This window comes from Anolis sagrei, chromosome 4 (genome assembly GCF_037176765.1).
Source record: "Anolis sagrei isolate rAnoSag1 chromosome 4, rAnoSag1.mat, whole genome shotgun sequence".
NCBI lineage: Eukaryota > Metazoa > Chordata > Lepidosauria > Squamata > Dactyloidae > Anolis > Anolis sagrei.
Window position 1 is genome coordinate 184,300,264 of NC_090024.1, and position 15,820 is coordinate 184,316,083.

A 15,820-nucleotide genomic window follows, 5' to 3' on the forward strand; every position below is an offset into this window, starting at 1 on the left:
CATTGCTCCAACCCAGCTCCTCTAATTCCTTTGATTCTTCACAATTCCTTTGAGGTCAATGAGTCTCTAAGGGATGGAAATGGTCTAGCACAGATTTTTGGGTAACTCCATTAATAATGCCCTATTTGTATCTGCTTATTCTCTGACTGTCCGGGATGTAGCACAGCTGGTAAATTACTAGCAGCAATAAATCACTGCCGACTGGAAGGTGGCAAGTTTGAAGCCCAAGTTCCTGACTGTTAATAGACCAGCTTACTGTTCACCTAAGCAGTTCAAAAACAGCTGTGCTGTGAGTATAGAAATAAGGGACTGCTTAAGGTGAGATTAATTTATGACACCATACAAATGCCAGAGAGCAAAGAGCAAGGAGAAAATATTACGATCAAAAAGACTTGCCATCATAGTGGATGAAGCGACAGCTCCCCCCTGTGGCCGGAATTGAGCAACCTCCAGGATACAAAGTTGGAAAAAAATGCTGAATGGCTTCTATCTGTCTGTATGTCTAAAAATGGCATTGAATGTTTGCCGTGGATGTGTACATTGTGATCCGCCCTGAGTCCCCTTCAGGGTGAGAAGGGTGGAATATAAATACTGTAATTAAATAAATAACTAAATTGTCTTGTGTAAAATGCAGAGGGCCTTGGTGGTAGAAGGGGGTGGCATTTATTACACCTTAAGATGATTAGGTAAAAGTTGTAACTTGTTTGGACATTTTAAACTGGGAGAATTATTGATCACTTATTCTCCTGGAGCCCCGGTGGCACAGTGGGTAAACTGCTGAACAGCTGATCAAATGGTCACAGGTTCAAATCCAGAGAGCGGCTTGAGCTCCTGTTGTTAGCCCCAGCTTCTGCCAACCTAGCAGTTTCAAAACATGCAAATGTGAGTAGATCAATAGGTATCGCTCTTCTGGGAAGATAATAGCACTCCATGCAGTCATGCTGGCCACATGACCTAGGAGGTGTCTACGGACAACACTGGCTCTTCGGCTTAGAAATGGAGATGAGCACCAACCCTCAGAGTCGGAGATGACTGAACTTAATGTCAGGGAAAAAGTTTTACCTTTACCTATTCTCCTGGGGGCATTCTTGTGCACCCAGAACCTTCCCAGTGGACAGAAATCTGGACAGGGAGAATGTTAAGAGTCCATGACAGTAAAAACAAAAAGAATTTAGTAAAATCTTAAATCAGCAGGGCTAGGGCTTCTGGGTGTTACAGCACATCAGTGTTTGGTGGGCTACATTATCCCCCACCCTTGTATTAGTAGGTAATCACTTATTAGATTTGGTAGAACTTTGATCATAGAATCATAGAATCTAATCTGATCAGAACTTTAATGTGGGGAAAACTAAATACAAGATTATCCAAGAGCATTGCATGATTATTGGTCAGAAAACTAAAAAGCCAAGATGACTTTTCAGTACCCAACTGCTTTTGTTATCTCATTCCATTTAATGTATTTTGGTTATTAAAACGACTGTGTAACACTGTGGTGAAGCATGAAGGGAACGTCAGTGATTCAAGACTCCTCATTGATAAAACACCTTTATTGGAACCCAAGAGGCACAAAAGTTTTCAAAGCTTGGTTGATTTTTTTTCTATGAGGCAAAGGTATTATTTCACTACAAATGTCAGGCCAGTTTATTCCTGGTTCCTTCTACTCTTTCTTATTTCCCCACTTGGCGATTTTCCAGAAGATGGGAGTTCTCAGAAAACGGTCGGATTTCATGTAGGCAGAAATTTTCTCCAATGCCTGCAGAGAAAGCCAGCAGAAAGATACTTATTAGACTCCACTATCACTACATGTTTCAACTGTGCACGCATAAAAGAATGCTTGAGAAAACTCTAAATGGCTGTTTAGCATCTAGACTTATGCTGATTAATGTGGAGGAAAAGCAGCCATATGTTTCCTGCTTCAGACAAGAAGGTTTTTTCCTGATGTTAAGGAAAACCTATCAAGAAGAACACGGGCCATTATGAAGTTTCTATGAGATTCTTTGCACTGAAGGAGGTGGGGAATACATATGGTTCCTCTATACAGGAATGTGTATTTCTGCACATGTTTTCTGTGTTTCTCATGGGCAATAATCCTCTTAGAGAATTATCATGGCATGTCAGATTAAAATACCAAATCAAAACTTACTTGTTTCATCACTGGTGGAGGTCAGAATTCACTATTGACTGCACTTTAGACCAACCCTATCTCCTCAAAAACCGTTTCTAGCAGCAATCCCAGAACTTGGGTATTTCCTAATTGGTGGAGAGCAGGGGAGCAGCAGACAAACATCCAGCTGTTTTCTTTATTAAATTCTATCCCCACACCTTCCTGGACAAAGAGCAACAACATCATCTTTCAGGACCTTTGGGGAACTCACAGAATTCCCCATGAAGGCCTATATGACTGTTGGGGGCACGACATAGAATCACAGAGTTGAAAGAGACCTCATGGGCCATCCAGACCAACCCTCTGCCAAGAAGCAGGAAACTTGCATCCAAAGCACCCCCGACAGATGACCATTCAGCCTCTATTTAAAAGCCACCAAAGAAGGAGCCTCCACCACACTTCGGGGTAGAGTTCCACTGCTGAACAGCTCTTACAGTCAGGAAGTTCTTCGTAATGTTCAGGTGGAATCTGAACATATTTAATTGTCCTGTTCTCCAAAGAGATGATGCTGGTCTCCATCTACACCTATTGTTTTCTCTGCAAATTGGAAACTTTTAATATTGGAGTCTATTAAGCTTGTCTCTTAAGGAGGTCATCTATAATAGATGCCTAGAATTATTATCCAAAATCAGGATTTACAAATAACAAACAACAATTTCTGACATCCCACCCAATGACAAAGGATCAAGTGAACTAATGTTTGTGATATCTAGTGATATCACACTAGTTTCCACTCATTTTTCTTTGACACTAATACTGGAACAACCTTTCACTTTGGAACTTCACAGTAAAATTTACCTCAAAGCGGTCTAGGAAATCCTTTAGATTTCTGAATTGATCCAAACATTTTGGCTCAAATGTTCGCTGCACATCCAAAACATCATATGCGAGGAAGTCTACATAGGTCAGCTAAAAAAAAAAAAAAAAAGAAAGAAGTTATATAGAGAACCACAGAGTTAGGACAAATCTTGATGTCTGTATGATTCATATCCAAGACATGTACCTTGTTTCCTGCAAACCATTTTCTATTTCCCAGAAACTGGGAGGTCTGCTTCAGCTTCCCAGGTAGCTGTTCAAGGAATTCAGGCTTCAATTTTTCCTGCAAAAAGAGTTTAGGCTCAATTTCAGTTAATCTTTTTGAAAACCTCAAGAGGTTTCACATTCCTAGGTCTCTTTCCCCACCATTCTCTCTCTATTTCTGCTAACTCAATAAACAGTTCTTTTGTCTCCTCCCAATCTCAGAACTGCAGAAAGAAATGTTTGGTCATCATAGGTGAGCCCTTGTTGCTGAGTATGATTGCCTTCTAAGGATAAAGTCTTTATGGTAGGTCCATAAGTGACTGTAGAGACCTATTCTGGATTCACATGGTCTTTCACAGTGAGGACATAGATTCCAGATGGAAGGCATTCCTGACAAAAGTTTGCTTGACATGCCTTCCTCTTGACACTTTTCTCCCTTTTGCCCTCTATTCGTGTCTCTTCTACAGCACTGATGGTAACAGCTGACCTCTAGTCAGAACGCTCAAGGGCCAGGGTTTCCCTGTTCTCAGTGTCTATGCCACAGTTTTTAAGGTTAGCTTTAAGCCCATCTTTAAATCTCGTTTCCTGTCCACCAACATTTCATTTTCATTCTTGAGTTGATAATATAGTAACAGCAGTCCTACATCCAGGGCGTTTGTTGCCTGTGTTATCTAACAGTGTCGAAATGTTCCACATTCCAAAACTCATTTGTCTTTTTCAACCACAAAGTGATGACCCCTCTGGATGCAGAAGTCCAGTTAGAGATAAGGAAGTGAGACAGACTATTTTTACCGTACCTTTTCTAGTCCTGTCCCCGTATGGGATGAACAGAGTGGATCCCAAATATGACTGCCTGTGTACAAATGTATTTTATGTGTGGAGATCGATGCACAGCAACCAACATTTGATAAGCCTTATGGGACTGGTGTCCTCCAACACACTCCATATTTATCCTCCATGTTATTGCCAAACCATTAGCTGCATTCTATGTTTTATTCAATTTAGAAGGAGAACACAAGCCACAAAACTCACAAAATCTGGGCTGTAGCATATCCTTGCAAGTTGCATTCGGAAATCCATGAGTTGGTTCTCAAGTATATCTATTCGAATTATTTCTTCTTCAGTCTCACCACCTGTAGCACCACAAGACACAGAGATGGTGAAAACTAGTGATAGAAACAGATCTCCATCACCATTGTGTCCTTACCTTAGGATTCAGTCAATTACTGGCCTCATAAATACTTACACATCTTGTGCTTGCGTGCAAGGTATCGCAGGATGGCATTGCTCTGAGTGATCTTCCTCTCACCATCAATGAGATATGGCAGCTGCAGAAAGAGAAGTTTAAGGATACTGTTGGGATCCTTTGGTGATTTTCATACTCAGTCATCCTCATTAGGCAAAGTACAATGTATCTAGGGGGATCCTTTTTTTCTTTTAAAAGCAATCTGAAGATTTTCTGAGTCTCAACAGCTTTAGGAAAGAATGCTGCTAGATGTCAAAATGGTTGCCTAGGGTCTTCAAAAAACAGAACTATTTTTCATAAAACTTGCTAGTAGTCATAAACATCTGTTATCACATAATGAGGATTAACCAACTACTTGGGTCCAACTACCTAAACGGGCCATTTTCCAGGCAGGGATGAGAAATCTTTGGCTCAGCAGGACTTTTGGACTGGAGTTCTCACAATCCTGTCATTGGTGGTGATTGCTTGGGTTTTTGGTAACTGAAATCTTAAATATCTGCAGAGCTAAGTATTTCCTGTCACTGCTTTAGCAAAAAGTGCAGAGAAGGCACAACAACCAGACCACTACAATGTATTATCTAGTCTTCTAGAAAACAAGCACTTGTCCTCTTTCATGGCACATAACAAAATATTTTCTTTAATTCTACTTCCTCTAAACTACCAAATTCTACATCATAAACTTCTGGCCAAAATTCATATATCCCAGCTGGTATATTGGGAGGCTGTGAATTTCTGCTGTAGTATTTATCAAATGTTAGTTTTGTTGTTATTGTTTTTTTAATGAAGGGATGGGCAAAGTGCCCCCTCAGGACTGATTTGTGATTCCCCACTGTACCCCGGAATTTTAAAATGCATAATTTGGTTCCTAGGAGTAAAAAATGTAACATTTTCCGATTTCTAAAAAACGATCTCCTAAGAGGTGTGTAGAGTCTTTCCACTATGTTTGGAACCCTCCAAACTGAAAGTCTGCAAAACTTCTGAAATTTCTCTGCCTCAAAACTTTTCGTTTTGTCTCAGGGTAACCAATCTTATGGCTGGAAAAGTTCTTTTAAAATCTTTTAGAATTCGGTACTTTGGAACCTAGGAATTTCCTGCAAAATCCTCCCAAGTTCCCAAAGGGCATTTGGGAGCTAAAAAGAAATGATGCATTATTTTGCAACAGCAAATGCAAGCGGGGTGTGGCCCTAGAGGGATAATATAGCCCCCAAGTCTTCCAGAGTTGATTACCCCTGTTTTAAAATCAAGCCTGAACATTCTTGACTTCTCACTTATTTTTGGCCTGTAAGCAAGCATGAAACAATGAATTCATCAGAAATACCAGGTTTTCTACTAACTATGGCTTGAGATTCTCCTCACATTCTAGTTTTCATGTTAGCTGAAATCTTTAGATAAGGCAGCACCTGATGTCAATATGATACAAGGAAAAAGTCTTTTTGCAAGAGCACAGGAGGACAATCTTCTAATAATCTATATTAGGAAAATTTAGTTTTTCCAGATTTTGGTAGCAACCTCCACACATCCCAAATTCAGCAGCAGAAAAGTAATTTCACTTCTGTGCAGTACTCAGTATCATACTCAGACAACAAGGGATTGCCTAAGAAGAAGTACTCAACATTATTTGTGATGTTACAGTAGTTACATACATTTGGGAAGTCCAAGCCCAGTTTCTCCTTCACATTAGTCCACTGACTTATATCAAAATCAGCACCTGTAAATAGAGATACAAAGAGTAAGTGTCAAATCCACATCTGTGTTTGCCAACGATTATTTTCTATAGCTTCTTCCTGTTGCCAGTAGCTATAGGGCCTCAAGTTGAAAACCTACATGGAAGCAAACCTTTTTGAACATCACAGAACTTACTTCTAATAAGTACAGTATGAATAATATTATTCCATGCGTTGCAGTGTTTCACAGATGAAAACTATACAACGTGATCGAGTAGCATCAACATATGGTCAAGATAGAAACAATTTAAGGCATGGAGAATTTTCAACAGTTAGCTTTTGCTTAAGTCTGCAGGAAAGGGTAAGATTCTGCCACAGCTCTCCTTTCTGCTGAGTGAATTGAGTGCCAAATACTTCGGCACTTTTAACTCAGGTTGCCCCAATTGAAGTTAGTGGAAAGTAAGAGGAGATAGAAATTGGGACATGTTAAGAGCAGCTGAAAAAGAACAGGATGATAGGGGATTAATTAAGAGTGTCTCCTACCAAACTGGATTTTTAACCTTAAGTGTTATGAATCTTAAGTTTGCTTCAATCCTGCCTTACTTGGCTAACAACCATACTGGTGAGATTAGGCAAGCCCCCTCCTTAGCAGACTTCAAGAAAAACCTGAAAACCTGGCTCTTCCATTGTGCCTTTGGAGAGTAACCATTTATCCCACTTCTGTTTGCCCCATCTATAGTGTTGCCCCTATGATGCACTTTCCCCCGCCCTAAACTGAACTCCTTACCCCACTGTTTTATCCTTCTTGGGCTCCCCTCACTTACACATTTTCTATTCCTACCTCTCCCAGGGTTTTATCATTTTATCTCGTCCATTTGGCTTGCCCATCCTGTTCGATTTTATATTGTGTTAATTTGCTTTGTTGTTTTGTTTTGCTACTGTAATTATTTTCTGTTGTAAGTTTTGTTTTTTGCATGGGCTTGGCCTCATGAGGAAGATGGTGGCGGGGTATAAATTAAAGTTTATTGTTGTTGCTGCTGCTGCTGTTGTTGTTGTTGTTATTATTATTATTATTATTATTATTATTATTATTATTTTGTACTGAAAGCACAGATGCCATTCATTAAAAACCTGCAGCTGCATAGCTTGCTTGTTGTTCATTCGTTCAGTTGTTACCGACTCTTCATGACCACATGGACCAGCCCACGCCAGAGCTTCCTGTCGGCCGTTACCACCCCCAGCTCCTTCAAGGTCAATCCAATCACTTCAAGGATCCTGTCCATCCATCTTGCCTTTGGTCGGCCCCTCTTCCTTTTTCCTTCCATTTTCCCCAGCATCATTGTCTTCTCTATGCTTTCCTTTCTTCTCATGATGTGGCTAAAGTACTTCATCTTTGCCTCTACTATCCTTCCCTCCAATGAGTAGTCGGGCTTTATTTCCTGAAGTATGGACTGGTTGGATCTTCTTGTGGTCCAAGGCAGTCTCAGAACTTTCCTCCAGCACCACAGTTCAAAAGCTTGCTTACAGCTTATGAAATGGAAGTCCCATGGATGGTTTAAACCAGGGATCCTCAAACTAAGGCCCAGGGGTCGGATACGGCCCTCCAAGGTCATTTACTCAGCCCTCACTCAGGGTCAACCTAAGTCTGAAATGACTTGAAAGCATACAACAACAACAACAACAGTAATATCTCATCAGACAAAAGCAGGCCCACACTTCCCATTAAAATACTAATAAGTTTACATTTGTTAAAATTGCTTTTCATTTTAATTATTGTATTGTTTTACAGTGGTTTTTTTTTTTTGCACTACAAATAAGATATGTGCAGTGTGCATAGGAATTCATTTTTTTTTCAAATTATAATCTAGCCCTCCAACAGTTTGAGGGGTTGTGACCTGGCCCTCTGTTTAAAAAGTATGAAGACTCCTGGTTTAAACTATATACTTATAAAATAACAGCAGCAGGAAAGGAATTGCTGCTAACTTTAATAGCTGCATGGCTGGCAGATGCTTAATATTTTAAGCTACGTTTTGATATTCTATTGGACTGATAAGTGATCACTTGTGTGTAACCTCTTATAGAATAACAACAACAACAACAACAACTTTATTTTTGTATCCTGCTGCCAATCAGACATGGATTAAAATAAACACAGTACAATTTATAAAAGCAACATCATAAAACAACAATAAACAACCATCAACAAACAACCAATAGCCTGACATAGTAGTCAAATTACTAAACTCGGGCGGGTAGGGGCTTGTGCAATACACTTGCAAGGACAGGGCTGATGGGGGAAAAAAGAGCAGGAGCCAGATAATAAGCTAGGGCTGGAAGGGCAATGTCCATTAGAACAATATATCTATAGGGCAGGGAACAGTGGTAAAGTGCAAGACCCAGATACTGAGTTATGGCCGGGGGGGGGGGGGGGCAAAATTATCTAGTGAATGGTTTAATCAAAGGCACAGTGGAACATCTATGTTTTTAGGTATTTACAAAAAGTGGACAGGGTGGGTGCTAGTCTAATCTCCCTGGGGAGAGAGTTCCAGAACTGGGGAAGGGGACACCACTGAGAAAGCCCTCTCCCTTGTCCCCAACAGCCGCACTTGTGACAGAGGTGGGAGCAAGAAAAGGGCCTTCCCAGAAGATCTTAGAGCTCGCGCAGGTTCGTAGGGGAAGATTCAATTGCAAAGGTAGGCAGGTCCCGAACTGTTAAGGACTCTATAGGTGATACTTGCACCTTGAATTGGGACCGGAAACTTATCTGTTGTTTTTTTTTCAAATTTAGGAATACAATACCTGCTTTCCAATGAGTTTTTGCATAAACTTCGCATGAAGTTTGTCTGCACTGGTCCATTGGAAAGCAAAGACATCACTATCTCAGCCATCTGCATGGATGATTTTGAAATTTTAAATAAGGGATGCTTAGCCTGTAAATTTGTCACAAGCAATCACCCATAGCTGCATATGATTGTCTTCCAATGGTAGAGTCTTGTCAGTTGGTCCAAATATGACTGTAGGGACCTATTTTGGATCCACATGCATAGTTCGTCACAATGAGGATATAGATTTCCATATCGAAGGTGGTTCCAAAGGCAATATATACACAGGTGAGATGGAGGGCTCAATCTGTTTACATATTAAAGGTCCTGAAAACCTCTTGAAAATCCTCATTTGAAAATGGCATTTTAGACAAGATATGAATAGAAAAGAGATGACTTGTCAGTAAAAAGGCCAGTTGAAACAAAACAAAACAAAACAAAACGGCTGATTTATCAGTAAGGAAGTTTAGTTTTAGCTTCATCCCGAGTCTGCATCATAAGAAAAACAAGAATCTCAGGCAACAGCATGAGCCAGAAACCAACAAGTGGTCCATTCATGGTCCGCTGTGTACCTTCCAATCACCTCTGTCCTGGGAGATCAGGGTCAGTGATTACAACTTCATGAGTTAACTCCTCTTATTATCAGTCAAATAAAAGGGGAAAATACATGAATCATGTTCCTAGCTGAGTCAAACTGTTCTCAGATATACTGTTGCTTTCTCTGCTCTCCCATCATTTCCATGCACAAGGGATTTGAGCACAGCAAAGAAGACAAAAAAGAAAACATGCAAGTGCCGCAATTATTCAGGGACATAATTCCTTTTCAGAGAAACATTGAATCACTTATATTAGCAACAAAATGTGACAGAGGCTCAGAGGCCACTGTGGAAGTGAGATTGCAACTAGCCACTGCCAGTGTGTGTTCAGAAGACAAGAAATAAGACTGGATTACTGTTTAGGAATACAGTAATATTTTGTTTCAGGCAAACATTGCTTTCAAGCCAGGGGTCTCTTGTCTCTCCCCAATATTTGTTCCCCCTGGGAGTACCTTCTGGTTCCTTTCCTTCTATGACACCATACTGTTTGTCTTCAAATGGTGTTTCTGTGTATTCTAGAAGAAGCCTGATTGCATGGGCAAGCTGCAGGAAGAAGAGGAAAGAATTAGTAGATGGATAAGACTGTCAACAATTACATGTTGCTTCCAGTAGGAGCCCCCAGTGGCATAGCAGGTTAAACCGCTGAGCTGCTGAACTTGCTGACCAAAAGGTTGGCAGTTCGAATCTGGGGAGCAGGCTGAACTCTTGCTGTTAGTCCCAGCTTCTACCAACCTAGCAGTTTGAAAACATGCAAATTGAGTAGATCAATAGGTACCACTCTGGTGGGAAGGTAAGGGTGCTCCATACAGTCATGCTGGCCACATGACCTTAGGAGGTATCTACGGACAATGCCAGCTCTTCGGCTTAGAAATGGATATGAACACCAACCCCCAGAGTTGGACACAACTAGACTTAATGTCAGGGGAAAACCTCTACCTTTACCTGCATTATGAGAAGCAATAGGATTTTAAGGAGAAATTGCTCAGGACACAAGTAGCAGTACAGAAATTGTTACATTTATGTCTTCCAAGTTGGCTTCCTAGTGGGACATTTAGTTGGTTTTTGTCAGGACAGAATACTTGCACTAAACAGGCATTAGATCGATCTGGAATATTCTTATGTTCAGGAATAGCTGCCATTAGTCCAGATTAGCAGATCACCTATAAAGCCCTATAAGGCCCTATAAAGTTTGGGTCCAACTTGCCCCTTTGGGGTGAGAAGGGTGGAATAGAAATGTTTTAAATAAATAAATGTATTCTTCGTGGTTTTTAATGCCTCGGAGTGTGGTGGAGGCTCCTTCCTTGGTTGTTTTTAAACAGAGGCCGGATGGCCATCTGTCAGGTGCTTTGATTATGCTTTTCCTGCATGGCAGAATGGGATTGGACTGGATGGCCCATGTGGTGTCTTCCAACTCTGATTCGGCAAAAGTATGATAGCTGGGACCTGGTGCTGGTAGTGCTATGCTGGTTACGTAACATGGCTCTGAGTTAGAGAAGGGAACACGTGTGTGAGACAGCGCACCAAGTGAGAGACACAGCTGCGGCAGGATACCAGTGAAGTAATGAAATACAGGTGGGATGGGATAACAGTAAAGTAATGTAAGAGTGACTGGATTTGATTCATTTTTTAACCACTGCTCGTATTTCTCCCCTCCTTTCTATCCTTCCTTCCAATGCAACAACGTTTTTCAACGTGTTTCCATATGATCTCTGGATAGCCTACATCAGTATGCTTGGCTGTCCCCCCCCCCCCCCCCCCGCTTTCTATTGAACTACTTTGTTGACTCTGTTGTAGCTTTGTTGACTCTGTTGTTGACTCTGTTGTTGACTCTCTCACTGCGTGCGGTCTCTCGCACACGTGGTGCTGTGTCTGGCACACGGGTTCCCTTCTCTAATTCAGAGCCACGCAACGCAACCAGCATAGTGCTACCAGCACTGGGTCCCTGCTATCATACTTTTACCTCTGATTCTCGGAGCCCCCGGTGGCGCAGTGGGTTAAACCCCTGTGCCGGCAGGACTGAAGACCGACAGGTCGCAAGTTCGAATCCGGGGAGAGGTGGATGAGCTCCCTCTATCAGCTCCAGCTCCCAATTGCGGGGACATGAGAGAAGCCTCCCACAAGGATGATAAAAACATCAAATCATCTGGGCATCCCCTGGGCAACGTCCTTGCAGACGGCCAATTCTCTCACACCAGGAGCGACTTGCAGTTTCTCAAGTCACTCCTGATAGGACAAAAAAAACCCCCCCAAAAACCCCTCTGATTCTAAGATATTGGGGGTGGGGAGCTTTCAGTCCCACCACCATCACAAACATGGCTAGTGAGCCCCCAGAACGAGCTCTCTAGGTGGTTGTTCACAGGCTGTGGAAGTCTTTGCCAAGAAAAGGTTGGTTGGTCCATTCTTTGCTCTCTCTTTTTGCCAGTAGGCCCTGGCAGACCATTGATATTTGCATGCTCTGAGTTACAGTGGCAGCTACCTGCCAATCCTTCGTAATATGATTGGGGCAAACAAGAGCAAATGGCTCTGTGCAGCCTGTGGGCTATGTGTAATATTGCCATATGCCTTTAAGTTGACTTTGACTAATAGCAATGGTTCCCAACCTGTGGATTCCCAGGTGCTTTGGCCTACAACTCCCAGAAATCCCAGCCAGTTTACCAGATATTAGGATTTCTGGGAGTTGACTGCCAAAACACCTGGGGACCCACAGGTTGGGAAACACTGACTTATAGTGAACCTATAATAACAATTTCTTGACAAGATGTATTCATCTTGCTTTTCTTTGAGGGTGAGAGAATGTGACTTGCCAAACGTCATTCACTCATTCTATGATTGAGTAGCACCTTCTGAAAGCCAGCATGGTGCTTTGGTTTGAGAGTTTGATTATGATTTTGGAGACCAGGGTTCAATTTCCCACTTGGCCATGGAAACCCACTGGATAACTTTGGACAAGTCACATACTCAGAAAACCCTGTATCAGAGTAGCCTTAGGATCATCACATGCAAGACACAACCTGAAGCCCTCAGTAACAATAACATCTGGTGCAATTTTAGTGCAGCACTCCAATCACTATACACCCAAATTGTGTGTTAACCAGGAACCCATTAGATCAATCAAGCACAACACTAACTTTCAACACCTCCTCTCCCCTTCCTTAGAAGAGTAACAATAATACTGACTTTACACTTTATAATCTTATTAATTGAGCAGCCTAGATCATTCCAAAGTGCATGTTAAAAGTCATGTTACAAGTGCAGGCCATCAGTAGTTGTTTCCTCATATGCAGTTACCTAAGAAGCACTGTAGCAGTAAAACAGCCAACCTTTGCCCTCTCTCCAAATCAGCATAGTTGATAGCCTTTATGATGGCAGAGAGGGAGGTTCCCTTTGTATCTGTGTAAACCAGAATTACATAAGGCAATGAAAAGATCATTTACTCTACCCGCTTGTCCATGGGATGTGAGTTCTAGAGCTGATGTTCCCATTAAAACATTGGGGAAATCATGATCTCAATATGTTGCTGGACTGCAATGTATTGAGAGCTGCATTATTCTGATTCTTGCACCAGGCAAACATATTCTCCATGAAATATTCTTTTCCAGATTAGTGTTATTCAGTGTGTTATTCCTCTTCCCCACTACTTCCGGCTAAAGGCTGAAGCCAAGCCAGAGAGTAAAGAGAGGCGTAATCTGGTCCCAGTGTTTGGGTTGGCTGGCCAGGTTCCCACTCTCTCTACACACACACACACACACAGAGAGAGAGAGAGAAAGAAAGCAGTATTTATGTAAAGTCAACACATGACATACAAGCATGGAGATGTCTACACCAAAGTAAGTTCCATTTGGTTCAGTGGGGTTTACTTCTAGGTAACCGTGAGCAGTAACTTTAGGTGGCATCTACACTGTAGAGCAGGCATGGGCAAACTTTGGCTTTCCAGGTGTTTGGGATGTCAACTCCCACAATTCCTAACAGCCACCTGGAGGGCCAAAGTTTAACCTGCTGCCCCAGGTGGTGCAGCAGATTAAACTGCTGAGCTGCTGAACTCATGGGTCAGCGGTTTGAATCTGGGGAGTGGGGTGAGCTCCCACTGTTAGTCCCAGCTTCTGCCAACCTAGCAGTTCGAAAACATGCAAATGACGGCACTCCATGCAGTCATACCGACCACATGACCTTGGAGGTGTCTATGGACAATGCCGGCTCTTCGGAGATGAGCACCAACCTCCAGAGTCAGAAACGACTGGACTTAACATCAGCGGAAAATCTTTACCTTACTGTAGAGTGAATGTAGTTCAGCACCTCTCAACTGCCATGGCTCAGTGCTATGGGATTTGGAATTTGTTGAGGCACCAGCACCCTTTGGCACAGAAGAGTTAGAGTGCACAGACAAACTGCATTAATTCTACAGTGTAGAAGCACCCAGTGAGAGAACAAGACTTTTGAGAGAGAACAAGCCTTCAAAGGAGGCCCTTGCAAGGGCACTGGCTCACCCCACGGATGTCCCAGTAGCCCAGCGTGACGCTCATCTTCCTGGCCTGGCGATCTCCGGGCTCCCTGGACTGCTGGCGACGGGTTCCGGGGCAGAAGCAGAGAGCGCGCCCCTTGTCAGCTTCTGCCTCAGAGGAAAGGGGCGGGGTGGCAAAGTCCCGTCTGGAGCCCGACAATAAAGGCCCGGCCCTCCCACTTCTGGGCGCTTCGCCACCAGCCCTTCCCTCCCCCTTGGCCAGGATCACCCAGGACACGACGGCTAGTCCCTCCCCATTTGGCAATCTCTTCGGGTTGCCAAATAGGGAGATGCGGAAAGGCTGGGAAGAATACAGAAATCCATGTATTGTCGAAGGCTTTCATGGCTGGAATCATTGGGTTGTTGTAGGCTTTTCGGGCTATATGGCCATGATCTAGAAGCATCCTCTCCTGACGTTTTGTCTGCATCTATAGCAAGCATCCTCTGAGGATGCTTGCCATATATGCTGGCAAAACGTCAGGAGAGGATGCTTCTAGACCATGGCCATATAGCCCGAAAAGCCTACAACAACCCAATACAAAAATAACTTTTTATTAAATTGGAGGTGTCTAAGGACAACGCCAGCTCTTCGTCTTAGAAATGGAGATGAGCACCAACCCCCAGAGTTGGACACGACTGGACTTCATGTCAGGGAAAAACTTTTACCTTTTATTACAAAGCAAATTGCAAGCCCAAGACGTATAGTCGACCATCCGTCTCCACAGATCCCACCATCCTTTGCTTAGAGTTGGAAGAGAATCCCAAGGGCCATCCAGTCCAATCTCATTCTGCCATACAGGAACACACAAGCAAAGCACCCCAGCCAGATGGCCATCCAGCCTCTGCTTAAAAACCTCATTCGGATGAGACTGCATGACACTCTCCACTGTTGAACAGCACTTACCTTCAAGATCTTCCTAATGTTTAGATGGAATCGCTTTTCTGGCAGTTTGAATCAATTGCTCCCTGTCCTAGGCCCCTTCCACACAGCTGAATAAAATACAACATTATCTGCTTTGAACTGGAATATATGGCAGTTTGGACTCAGATAACCCAGTTCAAATAAGCTTTCTCCCTCCACAATGTGACATCATGTCCCTCTCTACCTCCTCTTCTCCAAGCTAAACACACCCGGCTCCCTAAGCTGTTCCTATTAGGGCTCGAAAATAAATCTCTCCCTCTCCCTCTCCCCCCGCCCCCTCTCATTGAAGACTATGTATTTCTTTGCTAAAGCTCTCAAGCACACCCACCTGCACAATGCAGTATCTTATTTCTAGTACGGAATCTCTCTGGAGATCAAGGGCACTAAGATCTTCCGGAGAGGCCCTGCTCTCGGTCACTCCACTTTTACAGTCGCATCTGGTGGGAACAAGAGACAGGGCCTCCTCTGTGGTGGTCCCCTGGCTATGGAACTCTCTCCCAAATGAAGTTAGGTCCCCTGACCTTCGGAAAGTGATTTAAAAATCCTGGCTTTGGAATCAGGCATTCGCAGAGTGACAGCGGAGACCGGTAAAGACTAAAGTTATTGGGCCACATTGTGCGGACTGAGTTGGACGATGTTTTTAACTTGGCAAATGGTTTTATATGTGTTTTAATCTTATATGTATTTTTAACCTATTGTTTTATGTATGTTGTTTTAAAATGTTATTTATTGTTGAATTCTTGCTGTTAGCCGTTCTGAGTTCTTCCACGGAGGTAGAGAAGAACGGGATATAAAAGTTCTAAATAAATAAATAAATAAATAAATAAATAAATATAGTACCTGTTGGAATATTACAGAAAGACTAAAAAGCTTCAAGAGAATATTTTC

The 15,820-nt window shown here is 42.6% G+C and overlaps 1 protein-coding gene across 1 annotated transcript; it reads right to left on the bottom strand.

Annotated features, from left to right (window-relative positions):
- Positions 1–1,529: 1,529 nt before the first annotated feature.
- LOC137094696 (glutathione S-transferase Mu 1-like) lies at positions 1,530–14,165 on the bottom strand. Its single transcript, XM_060773249.2, has 8 exons — positions 13,997–14,165; positions 9,965–10,055; positions 6,074–6,138; positions 4,431–4,512; positions 4,217–4,317; positions 3,168–3,263; positions 2,963–3,073; positions 1,530–1,753 (listed from the first exon to the last, which is right to left on the bottom strand). The coding sequence occupies exons 1-8, from the start codon at positions 14,030–14,032 to the stop codon at positions 1,658–1,660; spliced, it is 678 nt and encodes a 225-aa protein (XP_060629232.2). The 5' UTR covers positions 14,033–14,165; the 3' UTR covers positions 1,530–1,657.
- Positions 14,166–15,820: the final 1,655 nt, after the last annotated feature.

What these genes read in the sequence shown, in the direction of transcription:
- LOC137094696 (XM_060773249.2), bottom strand. Translation starts at nt 14,032, where the DNA reads ATGAGCGTCACGCTGGGCTACTGGGACATCCGTGGG. An exon ending in GCTACTGGGACATCCGTGGG is followed by an intron (nt 10,056 to 13,996) that starts GTGAGCCAGTGC and finishes TTCTTCCTGCAG; the next exon opens with CTTGCCCATGCAATCAGGCT. An exon ending in TATGCTACAGCCCAGATTTT is followed by an intron (nt 3,264 to 4,216) that starts GTGAGTTTTGTG and finishes CTCTTTTTGCAG; the next exon opens with GAAAAATTGAAGCCTGAATT.